Here is a 15,187-nt window from a genome sequence, read left to right as displayed (position 1 = left end):
TCTAAATATGAAATAGCAACTTCATTGAAATATTAACATTGTTAAAAGAGTTTCTAAATAAGCTTAAACATTATGCTCAAAAATGCTACGACCAGAGAGAAATCTAGAGTGTCTTGCCACAACATGAGCAACTTGATTTGTTAATCGTCTGATAAAACAAAGTTTAACATTATGTAGAGAGGATAGTAAAAGTTGGCAATTCTTATAAACATACAAACATGTTTAAAAAAGTAATAAAATTAAACATGTTTAAAAAGTAATAAAGTTAAACAACATGTTTACAGCTTTAAAACAACTGTAAATTAAATAACAAACAATGTTATTACTAAATATAAATAATTTTTCTTCATATTTACAATCTCTTTTTATCATTGTCCCAATTGATTCAAAATTAACATAATGCGTGTTCTCTTACTATTTTTCATGTCTGTATGTAAGAGATAAGATAAGTTTTTATTTTAACATGTAAAACTATATTCTTTTAATTATTAAACAACCGGTGTAATGTATAAATAATTCATAACAAACTTTACAACAACACAAAAATAACTTAATTTTATTTTTAATTTGAAATAAGATGTTGCAAAAACAACACAAAAGAAGCTTCACAATAACATGAAAACAACTTAATTATTCTTTTGTAGATATTGTATAATTTTGTTTTTGTTATTTTCAACAAAAATAATATCAATTGATGAACAAATAATTATAGATTCTTCAATATTCAGCTTTTTGGGGGGTTTGCTTTTAGTTGTTTTCTAGTTGTTTTATGGTTGATTCTATTTTCAAAGTGCCAACATCAACCAAAATAATATCTTTTGAAACTGATCCCCTCCTTGGAGCAGATAAAAGTTGTTTAGTTGTTGTTGTTGTGTTGTTGTCAGGTTGCTGCACAATTTAGTGTCCTAAGGGATGTTCACTTCCAGCCACTGTCATATTGTTGCACACCATTGCTTGGGTAGCTACCTAAAAGGATTGTTATTCTATTTTTCTGTGTAGTTGAATGTGTTCACACACAATAAATATCGTGTGAAATCGATTTTCTTTGTTATTAACTTTATGTAAAATGATAAACATTTGTCATCCTTAATTTAGAGTGGTTGGCAACTTTCCTTCAATTGGTATTTCAGTTGTATTTGAGTTGTTTTAGGATTGTAGTCTAGTTCCTGCAATATTATCTGCACTAATTCAACATAAGTGTAATCTCTTGGTATTAATTCTCTACTTATTCGTAATTAACATAGTGCTTGTTGTCATCCTAATGACCATGCTCTGTACCAATACTTGCAGAGGTTCCATATACATCCTAAAATTTTTATATTTGTTATGAGTATCAGTATTTCTAAAAAAACTATTTTAATCCATAAAAACAACGTATAAACAATTTATCCTGACAACAAACAACAAATGACTTTAAATACACCAGTAGTTGTTCAATTGTAAATTGATTGCATCAATTTCTTTAGATCAACCAATTTATCCTATGACTTATGCTTGATATGATTGATAATAACACTATATAACAACCTAATTATGAAAAAAAAAAATACTAAAAATATTGGTACCTTGTATTTTTTTTTTTTTCAAATTCTTCTAAATTATTTTTGGGTATGCTTCGATTCTCCTTTTTTTGTGTTGTTATCAAATTATCTGCACAATATAATTCAAATTATTATTTTTGGGTTGTTTTTATGTATTTTCGAATTAATAGAGGTAGAAATATATGTTTTCTTCCTTTTTTTTTGGTTTACCTTTTTATTTTTGGATTTATCTGGGTTAATTATTTTGTTGTTGAGATTTACTTTGTGACCTTGTTATTACACAACTTTAACGTTTTTTTTTAGTTGAAATCGTGCTTCGGTTGAGAAGAAAAATAGAGGAGAGAATGCTTTGGTGTGGCTCAAAATGAAGGAGGAAGAAGATACAGACTGTTCAGTCCATATTTTTGAAAAAAAAATACTTTGAATTTTCCTTTTTTTTTTTTGTTTAATTTTCCATATCAAGCTAAAAATATAAAATTTAAAAGTCTTAAATATCCATTATAGAAAAAAGTCCTAAAAAAATTATTAAACTTTTTCTTATCATGCATTAAAATAGTCTTTCCTTTCACCAAAATAAAATAATTATTTCACAAAATAGTAAAAGACCATTGCATTGGAATGACATTCCAATACTTTACTATGTAACCAAACAAATGAATGAAAATAAGATTATTTCTTTTCTATTCCATTACATTTCATTACCTCCAACCAAACGCCACCTAAATAATTTCCATATAATATTCATCCAAATAGTTAAAATAAAACAAAACATTTACTTATCATATACTGCAAAAATAGAAGCTTAGCAAAAACAAATAAATATCGTGCTCTCACCAAAAAATTTATAAATGGGAAAATTTTCTTTTTAGCTTTTATTTTTTCTATTTTCATCTAAACAATTATAAAACTGAAGAAAAAAATAACAATCTACATCAAGTTCAGTACAAATTTTGTGTTACAGCAAATTCATTTGTCTATGAGACTCAAAATCTACATATTCTCCGTTAGGACGGCCATTGAAGCCATACACATCAAAAATCTTATCATCGGAAGGGATGTTGCCCTCTCGACCTTTAAAACCCTCAGCCCAAGCACCTGGGTTTGAGGCGTTCGAACTCGCTTCTTGGTTTATAGTTATAGCAGCTGTACTTTGCGGTGAATTTCCGGCTCTTCTACTGGATGAATTTGCAGCGGTCAGAGAAATCGATGCCGATGGTTGTTGCTGCAATTGCTGCTGGTTTTTCATTGGTGACTTGGGTCGAAGAGATTCAATTTCCGGGGTTGTCACAACCAGATGAGGTGCCTCAGGTGGTGGATTTCGTCCCCCGCCTCCTTGCCAAACTTTTCCATCCTTGTCAGAAAAGTTCCTGATATATGCCTGGATATCATTGCAAATCATAAAGTCAGATTCTCACTAGAAAACAGCCAGTTGAAGTAAAAAAACTATAGCGAGTAGGATGGTTCAAATTCTTGACTTAGCCAATAACATAGAAAAGAATGTCATAATACATACAATATGAAATTGGATGAATATGCATTATATGATAAGGCAGAAATTCGTACCTCATTATTGAAATTTGATGAAGACAATTCTTTACCAACGGTCATCCAACCAGACCGAATGTTATGATCCTCGCCAAAAAGCTCCAGCCTCCTCCGTCCAAGGGCAAAATGTTCAATTATCCTATACATGTCTTCGGGTTTTTGGGTTGAACCTGCAAAATTCCAAAAGGAACAAAATTATCAGCAAGCACATCAATTTCTGCTAGGGTGAGGGACTGCAGATATGGGATAAACAATTAAAAATATCACCACTTAATCATCTAAAAGAATGAAACACATCATAGATGTAAATGAAATACTAACCATAAGGTGGTTCCTCAGCAATTATTACATCAGTATCAATGTTTGCATGGATTATATGACCATCAGTGCTTCGACGAACAGTGCCTTTTATCCCCATCAAGCAGTGCTCCTTCATCAAATATATAACACAATAAAATATTTAAAAACTGAGCTTTATTTGTTTAACTTGTCGTATATCCAAGAGATATTGAAATAAAAAATTAAGATATACAAACCATTCAATGTGACAAATGAAGTTGCTAGTTCCCCCATTAGAAGAAAAAAAAACCAACCTTTGAATGCTGAAACAATGTGTGAGCATCGTGCCGCAATCCTGGAGTTGCATTACTTTTGTTGGTCTTCACCCAACAAATATCTTCACATCTACGAAATCCCCACTGCAGTAAACAACATATTATATGCTTTCAGTAACAAAGGTATGCTGGAACTTTAGTAATGAAGTTATCAGAAGTGACGATCTAAAAATATATTACAGTCCTAAAGGTCTAAGAAAAATACCTTCTTCAGACATTGACGGCCCTGCTCAAGCCCAACACCATCACCCACCCAGAGGAAAATAAACGAAGGTGTGTCTGCTATTGCCTGTGATTGCAACAAACGAATAACATATAATCAAGTTTATTATTATTATTATTATTATTATTTAAAAAAAAATGATGCCAAAACAAAAAGTTAAATTGCAAGAATCAAGTGCTGGTACATTAGCTAGAAATGAAACAGAAACAATCATAGCCACAAAAGGTGCAAGCTATCAGAACTAGAGTTAGCATGTTTCCAGGCAGAAGTAGCAAATTTTTGATACGATTACCAGATACTGTACTATGTTTAACCATTTAGTAGTATACAAACAGGATGGGGTGGAAAAACAAGATGAGTGCAAATATGACAGTTTACGTTACCAACACAATAAGTACAGCTTCCATAAGATGTGGTTATTCAACAAATTACCTCAATCTTAAGATTCATTATCTCTTCAAATGTCCAGTACTCCATATGGTCAGCCACACCAGGAGCACGGTGTACATATTCCTCCCAAGGAGGGTCAACAAGGATGACATCGAACTTGGTCCCAAAAAACTCTGGTGACAACTCAAACTCTTTCAGGTCGCACTGAAAGTACATGGGAGGAGAAGCAGATTTAGCCACAATTTCATCCTTTTTCTGTATGAGTTCCCTCAGCTTGGGGTAATCCTCCACAACGTTAGTAAGCTCTAGCTCTCTAATGAAATTCTGGGGTCGCATACCAGTGTCAACAAAATTTTGGGAGTAATCATTTTGCTCACCCCTGGAAGGAGCTTTACCGGGAGGTCCATTACCTTTGGAAGGAGCCCAACCACCAGGACCTTTGTCAGTTGGAGTTCCACGACCCATTGGTCCAGAAGAATTGAAATTAGGGCCAGACATACTCGGAGGACCTCCTCTTCCAGGTCCTGATTGATTAAAATACATTGCAGGATTGGCTGCAGCTCCCATATTTGGGGGAAATCTCGGACCTGATGGCCCAGGAGGAACAGCTAACATACTCATATCAACACCTCGAGCACCAGGCCAAACAGGTGGACTAAATGATGGAATAAAGACACCAGGGGAAATTGGTGGAACTGGAGCAGGTGACATGCTAGGATTAAGTTGCTGCATGGGTCCTGGTGGAGGCATTCCAAGATGTCCAAATGGTGATCCCATAATTGGCAGTGGGATTGCAACCTGTTGACCATCTCTTCCAGAAGGTCTGCCTCTTCCTCCTCTCCCAAGTCTACCTCCTTTTATCCCTTGTAGAGAAGCTCTATTGAATGATCCCTGCTCCTGGTTTCCATAAGGAGGTTGTGAACCACCACTAGAACTTTGACCACCAACATTGCGACCAGACATTGCACCTTTTTGGCCTCGGCCCTTTCCTCCATGGAAATCAAAGTCATCCCTCCATGAATTCTGATCGCGCATACCATCATCTGAATATCTCTCCTTTCCATCTTCACCAGGTGGCCCAGAAGTAATCTCAGACCTCCTAGATCGTTCATCTTGCAAATATCCTTCTTCATCATAAGGGGCTGATTTTCCATCAGATTGCTGACCAGCTTCAGTTCTCCTAGAAAAGCTGGATCCTGAATCTGCTCTTCCATAATCTAAAGGCTTGGTTTGAATCTCAATCACATCATAATTTTCATTTGAAATTCCAAAGTTTGAGGATGTTTTCACAGCTTCTCCCCTACTTCCATCTTTTCTATTACCAGATCGACCGTGAGGCCTTTCATTTTGTCTTTCAATGTCACCCCTGTCACGACCATGTCTAGGAATTTCCCATTCTCTGCCATGCTCATAACCAACATCCCCACTTTTAGAGTCTTTATCATTATCATTGCTTTGTCTTCTTTTCCAGTTTTCTTTGGAAGACTCTCTGTCCCTACTCCGCTCCCTCCAAGTGTCATCCCTACTTTTTGATCGATCATCCTTGTAAACATCCTTTTCAAGTTCCTTCCGCTTAAAGCTTCTTTCATACTCCATATCAGAATACTCTGAATCATGATGACGCTTCCCATTTCTCTCTGGAGTTCTAGACCTGTGTGCATTACCTACCTCTCTTGATCCTTTATCTTTTGTCCATCCATCTTCATCTGCATTAAACGATCTTTCTCGGTTTTCAGGGGCATCTCGACTAGAAGTTCTCTGCTGCTTATGCTTCTCAACTTTCTCCCTTCCCAATACATCTTCACGAGTAATTGGACTACCCCTACTATCTTCTTCTAGTGGTTCTGACCTGCCTTTACTCTTACTTCGCTCTGTATCAGCTTTTTTGTCTTCTCTGGTATTAGATTTATTACCTCTTTCATTGATTGAATCTGTAACTCGGCTTCTACTATCACTGCTTTCATTTCTGGTAGATGCACTTTTGTCTCTAGAACTTTCATACTTGGGATCAGAAGCCTTACCACTTTTTGAATCAGCTCTTTCAGAAATATTTTCTTCTGCTTTCTTGACAACATCTGTTTCATCCCATCTTCTTCTGGAGGTCCTTGAATGTTCTGCCGATCCATGACCCTTCTCTCGACCAGTTTCCCTCTTGTCTGAATACTTAGAATCTCTATCCAGCATCTTCTCAGGCTCTATATCATTTGACTTTTCCTCTTTGCTTTTACTTTTACTTTGTGAAGTATCATAATCTATACTCTTCGAATTCACTTTCTTTTTCTCAGTTTCATCAACTCGAGTTTTCCCTTTATTCCCTGACTTCTCTCCACCATCTTGCTTGTTCTCTAACTCTCCATCCTGGTACCAACTGCTCAATTTTTCCAAGCTGCTTTCTTCTTGTTTTTTCTTCACCTGCTTAGTGCGCAATTCTTTTCTTGAGTCATAATCGTCTTCTTCACTATCAGCTCTGCTTGAGCCACCCGATTTCTTTTTCCCGTCATTTCTGTCCCCATAACTTTTTCTTCTACTATTAACATCAAACCCATCAATTTCTTCTCCATTACCAGACTTTCTTGACCTACTGGATCTGTGTTTCTTCTTATCAGTGACATCCCAATCATCATCATCTCCAGCCCTATCACTCTTCACATCTGAACCATCATCCATGTCTCGTTTTGTGTAACTCCGACTGTGTTCAGGTGAATCCATATGAGCCCGAGGCTTCAAACAACAATAAGTCACTACCTCTTTCTTCTATTGAATTTACCTACGAACCACCCATATTGCTTAAAAATTAATTTTTGTTCATATAAATGTAACGAAATTACATTGCACCCAGATTTCAAAATAGGGAGATCCCACCGTCAATCATGAAATATTATTAATCCATTATTCCGCACCAAAAGAGAAGGAACGACTCAAAGGAACCAAATTTCAGAAAGCCGAAAGACTATATACATACAGAAAGAGAAAATTATTATAGAAAACAAATAATAAAGCAGCATTGCACATGACAAGCTATAACAAAATAAATTTATCAGCTTAATACCCTAAAAAAATTTCAAAACTTTGAATCCAATCAACGCACCAAATGAATTTACTTGAGTTTCACACATACAAACAGAGAATTGAAAGTTAATACGGATACGAATCGTTTTCCTATAAATTACTTGTGTTTCACAGGTACAAAAAGAGAATTGAAAGCATAAATGCACGAAAGCGAAGCCCTAGAAAGAAATTTCGAAAAAGCAAAGCAGATAGTAGAGAGAGAATGAGAGAGAAATACCTGAAAGAGAGAATAAACCCTAGGAAGGAAGGTTGAGAATATGGCCTTCGGGTTCGAGGGGCGTGTTTGGGTGAGTGTTTGCTGCAAAGACTCTGATACACGACGACTATGAATCTGCTCTCCTTTTTCTCACTAAACGCTTTCTTTCTACCCTAAACCAAAAAACAACTCAACTAATTCCCAAATCTCATAACAAACTAAATATAAACTATGATAAAAAAATTGCGGCATCAAAATTAACTTTAAGAACATTTATACGGAGTTTCATTTATCGCTCTAAAGATACAAGTTTGAGTACTCAACTATTATGTAAGGTCAATAATTGTTCACTAGCAACCCCTTCAGTCGCAAATAATTAATTATTTCTATCCACTAATAGTGATTTGATGGCAAGCCATCAAAGAACAAAGGAGAACCAACAACGAAACAAAACAAAACCATGTCATATAAATAAAATTGAAACACTCAAAATCATGTCACAAGAGACAAAACTAAAATACTCAAAACTATGTCATAGAGATAAGACTAATCGTAGTAGTAAAAATTGAATCGCAATAGCAAAACACAACCCCAAGCAAGTCGCACCTGTGCATAGGGAAGGCCCGTGGGCCTGGTCGGAGAGAAAAGACAACCTCATGTAGCTATAAATTTAAGAACGAGAAACCCTAATTTTATTTTTTTGGATCTAATTTCACTCTAACTAATCGATCTAATCATTTTAATTTATTAAGAAAAAGATTATTTATTTTATAATGGATCTAACTAAAAATATATTTTTTTTATTGTGAAAATATTTTTATTTTATTTTTTAAAAAAATAAATAAATAATTGAAAAATCTATAAAAAAGACAGAATCTGTAAAAATATATATATAAAAAATCTATAAAATTAAAAAAAAAAATCAAATATTAAGTGCATTGTATAAATTTATCATTTTTAATGAATTATCTGCTCTTTTATTTTGTTGACCTCTCTTCTAGCCAACAATATTGAGTCAATTAAAACGATAGATATAACTATATTAGTAATTCAAGAGCAACCACGACACACGAAATTTATAGAGGTTCGGCCCTTAGTTCAGTAATAGTCTACTTTCCTTTTTGTTGTTGCTTATGAAAGAATATTAAGATCACAAGGTCCGACTATGTGAGTTTCTCAATATCTCTCGAAAAGGTTACAAGTATGTTGCAGAGTATTTTCTCTCTTGAAAGTGCGTAAAAAGAAGGCCCCTTAAATAGTGAACTGGCCTTGCTATATATAGGGGAGAACAAATACATTTAGCCTCGAAATAATAGGAGAAAAATCAGTGTGGATTTGAATATGAATCCTACGATTGTCTCATTTAGTTAAATAAATCTCATGATAGTAGGGATTTAAAATTAGTCCTATTATTGTGGAGACATTTTGAGGAAAATATCCTAAAATATCTTCAGCGATTCCTCTGATCAACAACTCATGTTATGCAGGTGGCTTGCATTGCTCGACGTGAGGTGAGGTCCTAAGCCCGTTCACGTGTTTTGGCATCATCTGGCCTGGTCAATATAAACTAGCGTTATATTTTGCCCATGGTCGAATTTCCTTGCCACATGTCAGCTTGCCAGGTGCCACGTCATTAGTACGAATTTTCGAATAACATTTTCCTCCAGGTCTGCAAGAAAACTTTTGCTCGTACAAGGACTTCCTAGGCTTGCACATTGCACGGCTAGGTGACATGCGTTTGTTCCCACGTGCTTGCATGGATGTGACATCAGTGCCTGAGGTGTGCGAATCTCTCCCTGTCTCTTCAACTCTTTGCATTAATTGCTTTTCCTTAAAAATTGAACCTTAAAGATTGTGCGCTAATGGTTACACAAACCCCTGTAACGATTAACTTTTCACTTTTTGGGGAGAAACATGATATTTTGAATTTGATAACCATTATACCTTTCGGTGAATTGTCATAATGAATTATCTGCAATAATATGAAACAGGGAATAAAATCCCAAACTAATAATTGAAACTAAATTGTTCATAAACTAAAACAATTAATTCAAAAATTAAAGAAGATTTCGAGCTTCATCTTCACTTGGACAATCTCCACCCTCCTGTCCAACCATCCGACTCAACTCGCTAGGATAGCAATCCAAGTTTAAGCAGCTAGAGCTGAAATAAGAAGAAAATAAACATGGTTAGTAGGTTCAGAATTAATAGCCCAAGGGGATAATAATTCTCTAAAACACATGAGTTTATAACAAAGATAGAAATACCTTGTTTCTTTGCCAAAAACTTAAGACACGAGGATTTCTAATGGCCATTTTCGTTGCAATAGAAGCACTTTCCTTTTTGTGTTGCCTTTGAATCAGTAGCCTTTTTATTCTTATTAGCTGTGTTAATAGCTTTAAGAGGCTTCTTGCTATTCTTCCACTTCTTCTTTTTGCTGGGTTTCGAAGTATAGACAATGTTTGCCTCAACTTTGGTCGTACCATTAGCAGTGCCAGAACTAGGAGCTTTAGTTCCTCCTTTCTGTGGATCTCCAATCAAATTTTTAAATGTCTGAAGGTTGTTGATTAACTCGTGGAAGTCAAAAGTCAACTTCTTCATGACATAGTTTGAGGTGAAGGGCAAAAAAGATGGAGTCAAACTATTTAAGATCAAACTCACTTGAGTTTCTTGATCTATAATAGCTCCATGATTCTCAGCTTCCTGGAAATAACTTGCCATCTAAAGCAGGTGATCACGCACGTTCTGATGAGGTTTCATCTGTGCATTGATAAAATTCTTGGTCACCTCAAACCAAGCTTGATCTGACGCCATCCCAAACAGTTCAGATAATTGGTTCATGATATATGCAGCTGTGAGAGTATTGGCAAACCTTATTTTCAAAGTGTCGACCATGCTAGACATCATAAAGTATCGAGCTTTGTTGTTAGCATTATGCCAACGCTCGAAGTTTTTCTTGACTGGCTTGGTCGCATTCTCACCTGGCTGCTCAGGAACCTCTTCAGTCAACACAAATAGGGCATTTTCACCTATGAGAGCAATATTAATGTTCTCTTTCAATTTGACAAAGTTAGCTCCAGAGAGCTTGTTGTCAGTCAACAGTGACACCATGGGGTTGTTCATAGTCATATTGGGTACTACAAATATCAATAAATAGAAATCAAGTAAGGTTTAATACAAAATCATACACATTCATAAATTATTAAGCACTTAGCAAGTAGGAATAACAAGTGAAAATACAAAAACAAACAATCCTAAATAATTTTCAAGGTTTCCAACAAACTGATACTGTAATACCCTAGAATTAAGAGATGGATTAGCAAAACTCTAATTAGATAATTATGAATAATTTAGGAATTATATTATTATATAGTTCAATACATGAGAATTTATTTAATTAATTATATGTTAAGACCCCGTTGGTGAGTTAGGGGTATTTTAGTAATTATGATCCGGAAAAAGGTAAAATGATGAAATTAACTTAATTACGTGCTTAATAGAACTATATTATTATATAGTATGCCTGTGTTGTCTTTTCAAGTGTGTTCTGACAGGTTGGCGCAGTATAGTCACAATCGGGTATTTCGGGCCGAACTGGGTTCGGGCCCGAAATGCAATTTGAATTGAGATATTTGGCATTTTTATTTATTAGTGATAATCTGAAAATTATGTTGGGTTTATATGTGAATGAAATGACTAATTTACCCTTGTATGTGTGAATATGTGAGAATTGGCCCTAGGGGCAAAATAGTCTTTTGACCTTTACTTTACATTTAAATAAAAGATGCATTTTTAGAATAAAAAAAATTAAAATTCTGGTTGTTTCATTCCCCTAACCCGTACCCCTATCTCTCAAATCCTCTCTTGAAATGCAATTTGAATTGGTGAGGAATTTGCTTGGATTTTGGCTTGGATTGAAGCTTTGTGATTGAGAAACTTTGTGCTTGCATTTGGATTGAACTTGAGGTAATCTTTACAGCTGTGATTTTGGTTGTGTCTACTGAATTTTGATTGTTAGAAATGCATGATTATGGTGTTGATGAAGATGATAATTACATGTTGCATGAGATGATGTTCTTTTGTTGATTTAAGTGAGTTTTGCTTGAATTCTTGGTGTGTTGGTTGTTTGAACTCTAGATGGAGTTCTAGGGTTTCTTCCTTATCTTGAATTCAAAGTATTTGATTATTATTGTTGCTGAAAAAATAGTTGGGATGCATGGTTTTGAAGCTCTAGTTCAAGAGCTTGGATTTTATGAGTTTGGGTATGATTTTTGTGTTGATTGGGCAATCTAAAATTGAGGTTTTATTGTTAGATTTTGATGCATAAATATGTGTTTTAGATCCTATAATATTTTTTAGCAATTGTAATTGGTAAATTGAGAATTTGGTTGTGAAAAGCAAGCTTGAGTTCATATAACTCAAGCTTGGAGCTTTAATGACACTTTTTGATTTTTAGTGAAATTATTGTGTTTGAGCTATGGAATATGTTTAATATGTCATATGTTGATGCTCTGGAAAGTTTGGTGGTGTTTGGGGAAGATTTGAGTAGGTTATGGGGGCTTAAAGATTGAAATTTTTCGTGTTGTTGCTGCCCAGACAATCGGAATTTCGGTTGGCTGTATCGGGGAAAATGCTGAATTTTGTTTTGGCCATAACTTTTGACTCGGGACTCCATTTTGGGAGTTCTTTATATTGTTGGAAAGCTCGTTCCGAGCTCTATGTGATTATCTATATTTTAAATGCCATGATTATATTTTATGAATGTAGAATTGGGGTTTAACCCTTTCTGTGTAAATCTCAGTATTGTGATTAGGATTACCGGCACCTGGTCAGGAGCACCTGGGGATTTAGAATCTCTTCTTTTGCGGGACAATAGGTAAGACAGTAGTTGCACGTAGAGAAATGCACGGTGGTGCTTATATTGAATATTATATTGGTGATAAATTAGAAACCGAGATTAGGGTTATTACCCTAAAGTGAGCAGTTTAATGGCCTAGGGTTATTACCCTAGTAATTATTAATGTGTAAATGCTATGACATGTTAAATATATTGTAATAAAGAATTATGCGCACAAGGCATAATTAAGTTAGACTCAGTAAATTAGTACCTTGAGTTTGATAGTAATGCGGTCTAGGGTTATTACCCTAGAATTTATGTGAAGGTAAGGAAGCGATGATGTACAATAATATTGCTAATCAAATGAAAGCATGAATTAGGGTTATTAATCACTATAAGTGTTATTTTGAGCATGCAATAATATGTTATATGAGAGACTATTTGGTATGCAAGTTAGGGTTATTACCCTAAGATTTTATATGTTATAGTGTATATGGAATGTATGTATATATATCAAGAGTTATGTGTATAAGACATAACTTGGTTAGACCTGGTATATATTATCAGGATAAACCACTGAAAGAACGTAATGTATGGATTACATAAATATATATGAATAGGGTTATGCGAGCAAGGCATAACCAAGTTAGACTCGGTAATTATAACTGAGATAAACCTTACTAAGGCCTTATTGTAAATAGACGTGTGAGCGTAACACGTAGGTCTATGCCACATAGACATATATAGATGTGTGAGAACAACACGTAGGTCTATGCCACATAGACATATATAGGCGTGTGAGCGTAACACGCAGGTCTATAACAAATAGACAAATAGTGCAGTGGCACCATTAATTTATGTGATAAATATATATGTTGAGATTAAGGGTTATGCGTTCAAGGTATAATCAGGTTGGACTCGGTAACAAGAACCGAGATGAACTGTTTTAAGGCCTTATTGTATTTAGACGTGTGAGCGCAACACGTAGGTCTACGACACGTAGACATAAATAGGCATGTGAGCGCAACATGCAGGTCTGTGTCACACATATAAATTTGATTGGCATTGTTGTTTATATTATATGATGAGCATATTATTGATATTTTTATACTGTCTTGCTGGGCTTGGCTCACGGGTGCTCTACTGTGCAAGAAAGGGTAGGAGTATTGCTGATCAGCCATGAGTGCAGGAGCTGGACGAAGAATGTACATGTCCGGGCCATATCAGACCAAGCAGGTTGGGGTCTACTAGTGTTGTATTTTTGAGACTCTGTTTTGCCGCTTAGGCCGGCTGAAAGGACTTGTAATAATATTTTGTAAATGTTTTCTTTGGGATCCCAACATCTGTAACTTTTAGTTTATAAAGATTAAAGTATTACAAGTTTATTTGCATTCCTATTGTTATTAAAGTTGAAATTTCACGCCATTTTTTTTATTAGTAATCCCGTTTAGGGGATTAGGGTTTAATAAGTGACTTGGGTAGCGTGCCTAATTATTTAGGGCGTTACAGATATAGTGCTTCGTATTGAGCGAGAGTCAAAGATATCATTCATTGAATAAAGCAGTCAGCTGACCTAAAATGAAACCATTCTAGTAACCTTTTATTCGATCGAAAAGAGAATCTGACGTTGCTTTGTTTTAGTCGAGAGTCAATGTCATTCTTATTTCATGAGCTTCTACCATTGTTTCATACCTTGTAAGTCCTACTCTTAGCAGCCACTATTCGGATGGACGTTACAAAGAATAAAACACTTACAATAATACTTATCTTTCGAGATTCTACGACGTTAAATTGCTAATGAACGTCCATCTATTGGGGATGAATCTCACTAAAACAAGAACTATGTAGAACCAACAATGGAGATCGAATATCCTTATAATAAAACTCATTATTTAAAGTGTATTTTTTATCTAATATTTATTTTAATATATATTTATTTAATTAAAATTACCAATTTAGATAACTCTAAATATAAATTTTAATTTAATATTTATAAAATTATACTTAGATAGATCTAAAGATATAAAAAATATTTTCCATCTTAGTAATTGTTGCCCCTGATTTCGCCCAATATACGTGGACCAACCAGACAGGGACACGTGGATCAAACAATTTATAATATTTGCTAAGTCTTTTTATGCCACAAGGTAACATCCTGGACATAAGTCCCGGAGAAGGCACCCGGAGTTTAAGGTGCTTCCGGAGGCTCACATAACACTGAAGCATCTCCGCGAGGTGTCAGGCTTCTCCTGAGCAATCAAGTCGCATTAAATGCCGCATGGGAGGAAGCGTGTTGGGACTGCAACACGCAATAAAGTCTGACGGCACAACCTCCAACCAGCAGCGCCACAGTAATGATCATTTAAGTCTAGCGACGGCTACACTGTGAAGAGTCACGTCAATCAAAAGGCAAAAAGGACATTCCTCATAAAAACCCTACAGCACCTAGGGATTTGACCATGCATTACTCATGGTATATTCATTGGGAATACCCAACTTTATGGATACTTACAGATACACTTGTAAGAACAATTCTAGGGATTACCCCACCAAAACACTATAAATACCCCCTCAAAGCTCATTAAATGGGGTCGAGAATCTTGGGCTGCATATGAGCAAGAAGAGTAAATACTCACCAAGAACATTCTCTGTATTTATAAGGGTGACATTCTCCCAAGTATAAATTCTGTATTAAATACATCCATAAATAACAAAGGCTCGTGGACTAAGGCTCATTAACGCCCCAACCACGTAAAAATCCTTCTCTCACTT

At 35.1% G+C, this 15,187-nt stretch overlaps 2 protein-coding genes across 2 annotated transcripts; both read right to left on the bottom strand.

The window, feature by feature from the left end:
• Positions 1–2,382: 2,382 nt before the first annotated feature.
• On the bottom strand, positions 2,383–7,818 carry LOC115716847 (N6-adenosine-methyltransferase non-catalytic subunit MTB). Its single transcript, XM_030645752.2, has 7 exons — positions 7,600–7,818; positions 4,356–7,080; positions 3,906–3,989; positions 3,680–3,784; positions 3,408–3,516; positions 3,105–3,256; positions 2,383–2,919 (listed from the first exon to the last, which is right to left on the bottom strand). Exons 2-7 carry the CDS (start codon positions 7,020–7,022, stop codon positions 2,497–2,499), a joined length of 3,540 nt encoding a protein of 1,179 aa, XP_030501612.2. The 5' UTR covers positions 7,023–7,080; positions 7,600–7,818; the 3' UTR covers positions 2,383–2,496.
• A 2,481-nt stretch (positions 7,819–10,299) lies between these two features.
• LOC133038141 (uncharacterized) lies at positions 10,300–10,707 on the bottom strand. The gene has a single exon (XM_061116200.1). The coding sequence runs from the start codon at positions 10,705–10,707 to the stop codon at positions 10,300–10,302; it is 408 nt and encodes a 135-aa protein (XP_060972183.1).
• Between the last annotated feature and the right edge of the window lie 4,480 nt (positions 10,708–15,187).

Source organism: Cannabis sativa, chromosome 5 (assembly GCF_029168945.1).
Source record: "Cannabis sativa cultivar Pink pepper isolate KNU-18-1 chromosome 5, ASM2916894v1, whole genome shotgun sequence".
Taxonomy (NCBI): domain Eukaryota; kingdom Viridiplantae; phylum Streptophyta; class Magnoliopsida; order Rosales; family Cannabaceae; genus Cannabis; species Cannabis sativa.
Note: the sequence above shows the minus strand (reverse complement) of the source record. Positions and strands in the feature narration are given on the sequence as shown.

Bases quoted from the DNA above. Each gene is read 5' to 3' on its own strand.
- LOC115716847 (XM_030645752.2), bottom strand. From the start codon at position 7,022: ATGGATTCACCTGAACACAGTCGGAGTTACACAAAACGAGACATGGAT. The intron at 3,990-4,355 runs GTAATTTGTTGA...TTGCAATCACAG, and splicing joins TAATGAATCTTAAGATTGAG to GCAATAGCAGACACACCTTC. The intron at 3,257-3,407 runs GTTAGTATTTCA...GGAATTTTGCAG, and splicing joins TGCTGAGGAACCACCTTATG to GTTCAACCCAAAAACCCGAA.
- LOC133038141 (XM_061116200.1), bottom strand. From the start codon at position 10,707: ATGACTATGAACAACCCCATGGTGTCACTGTTGACTGACAACAAGCTC.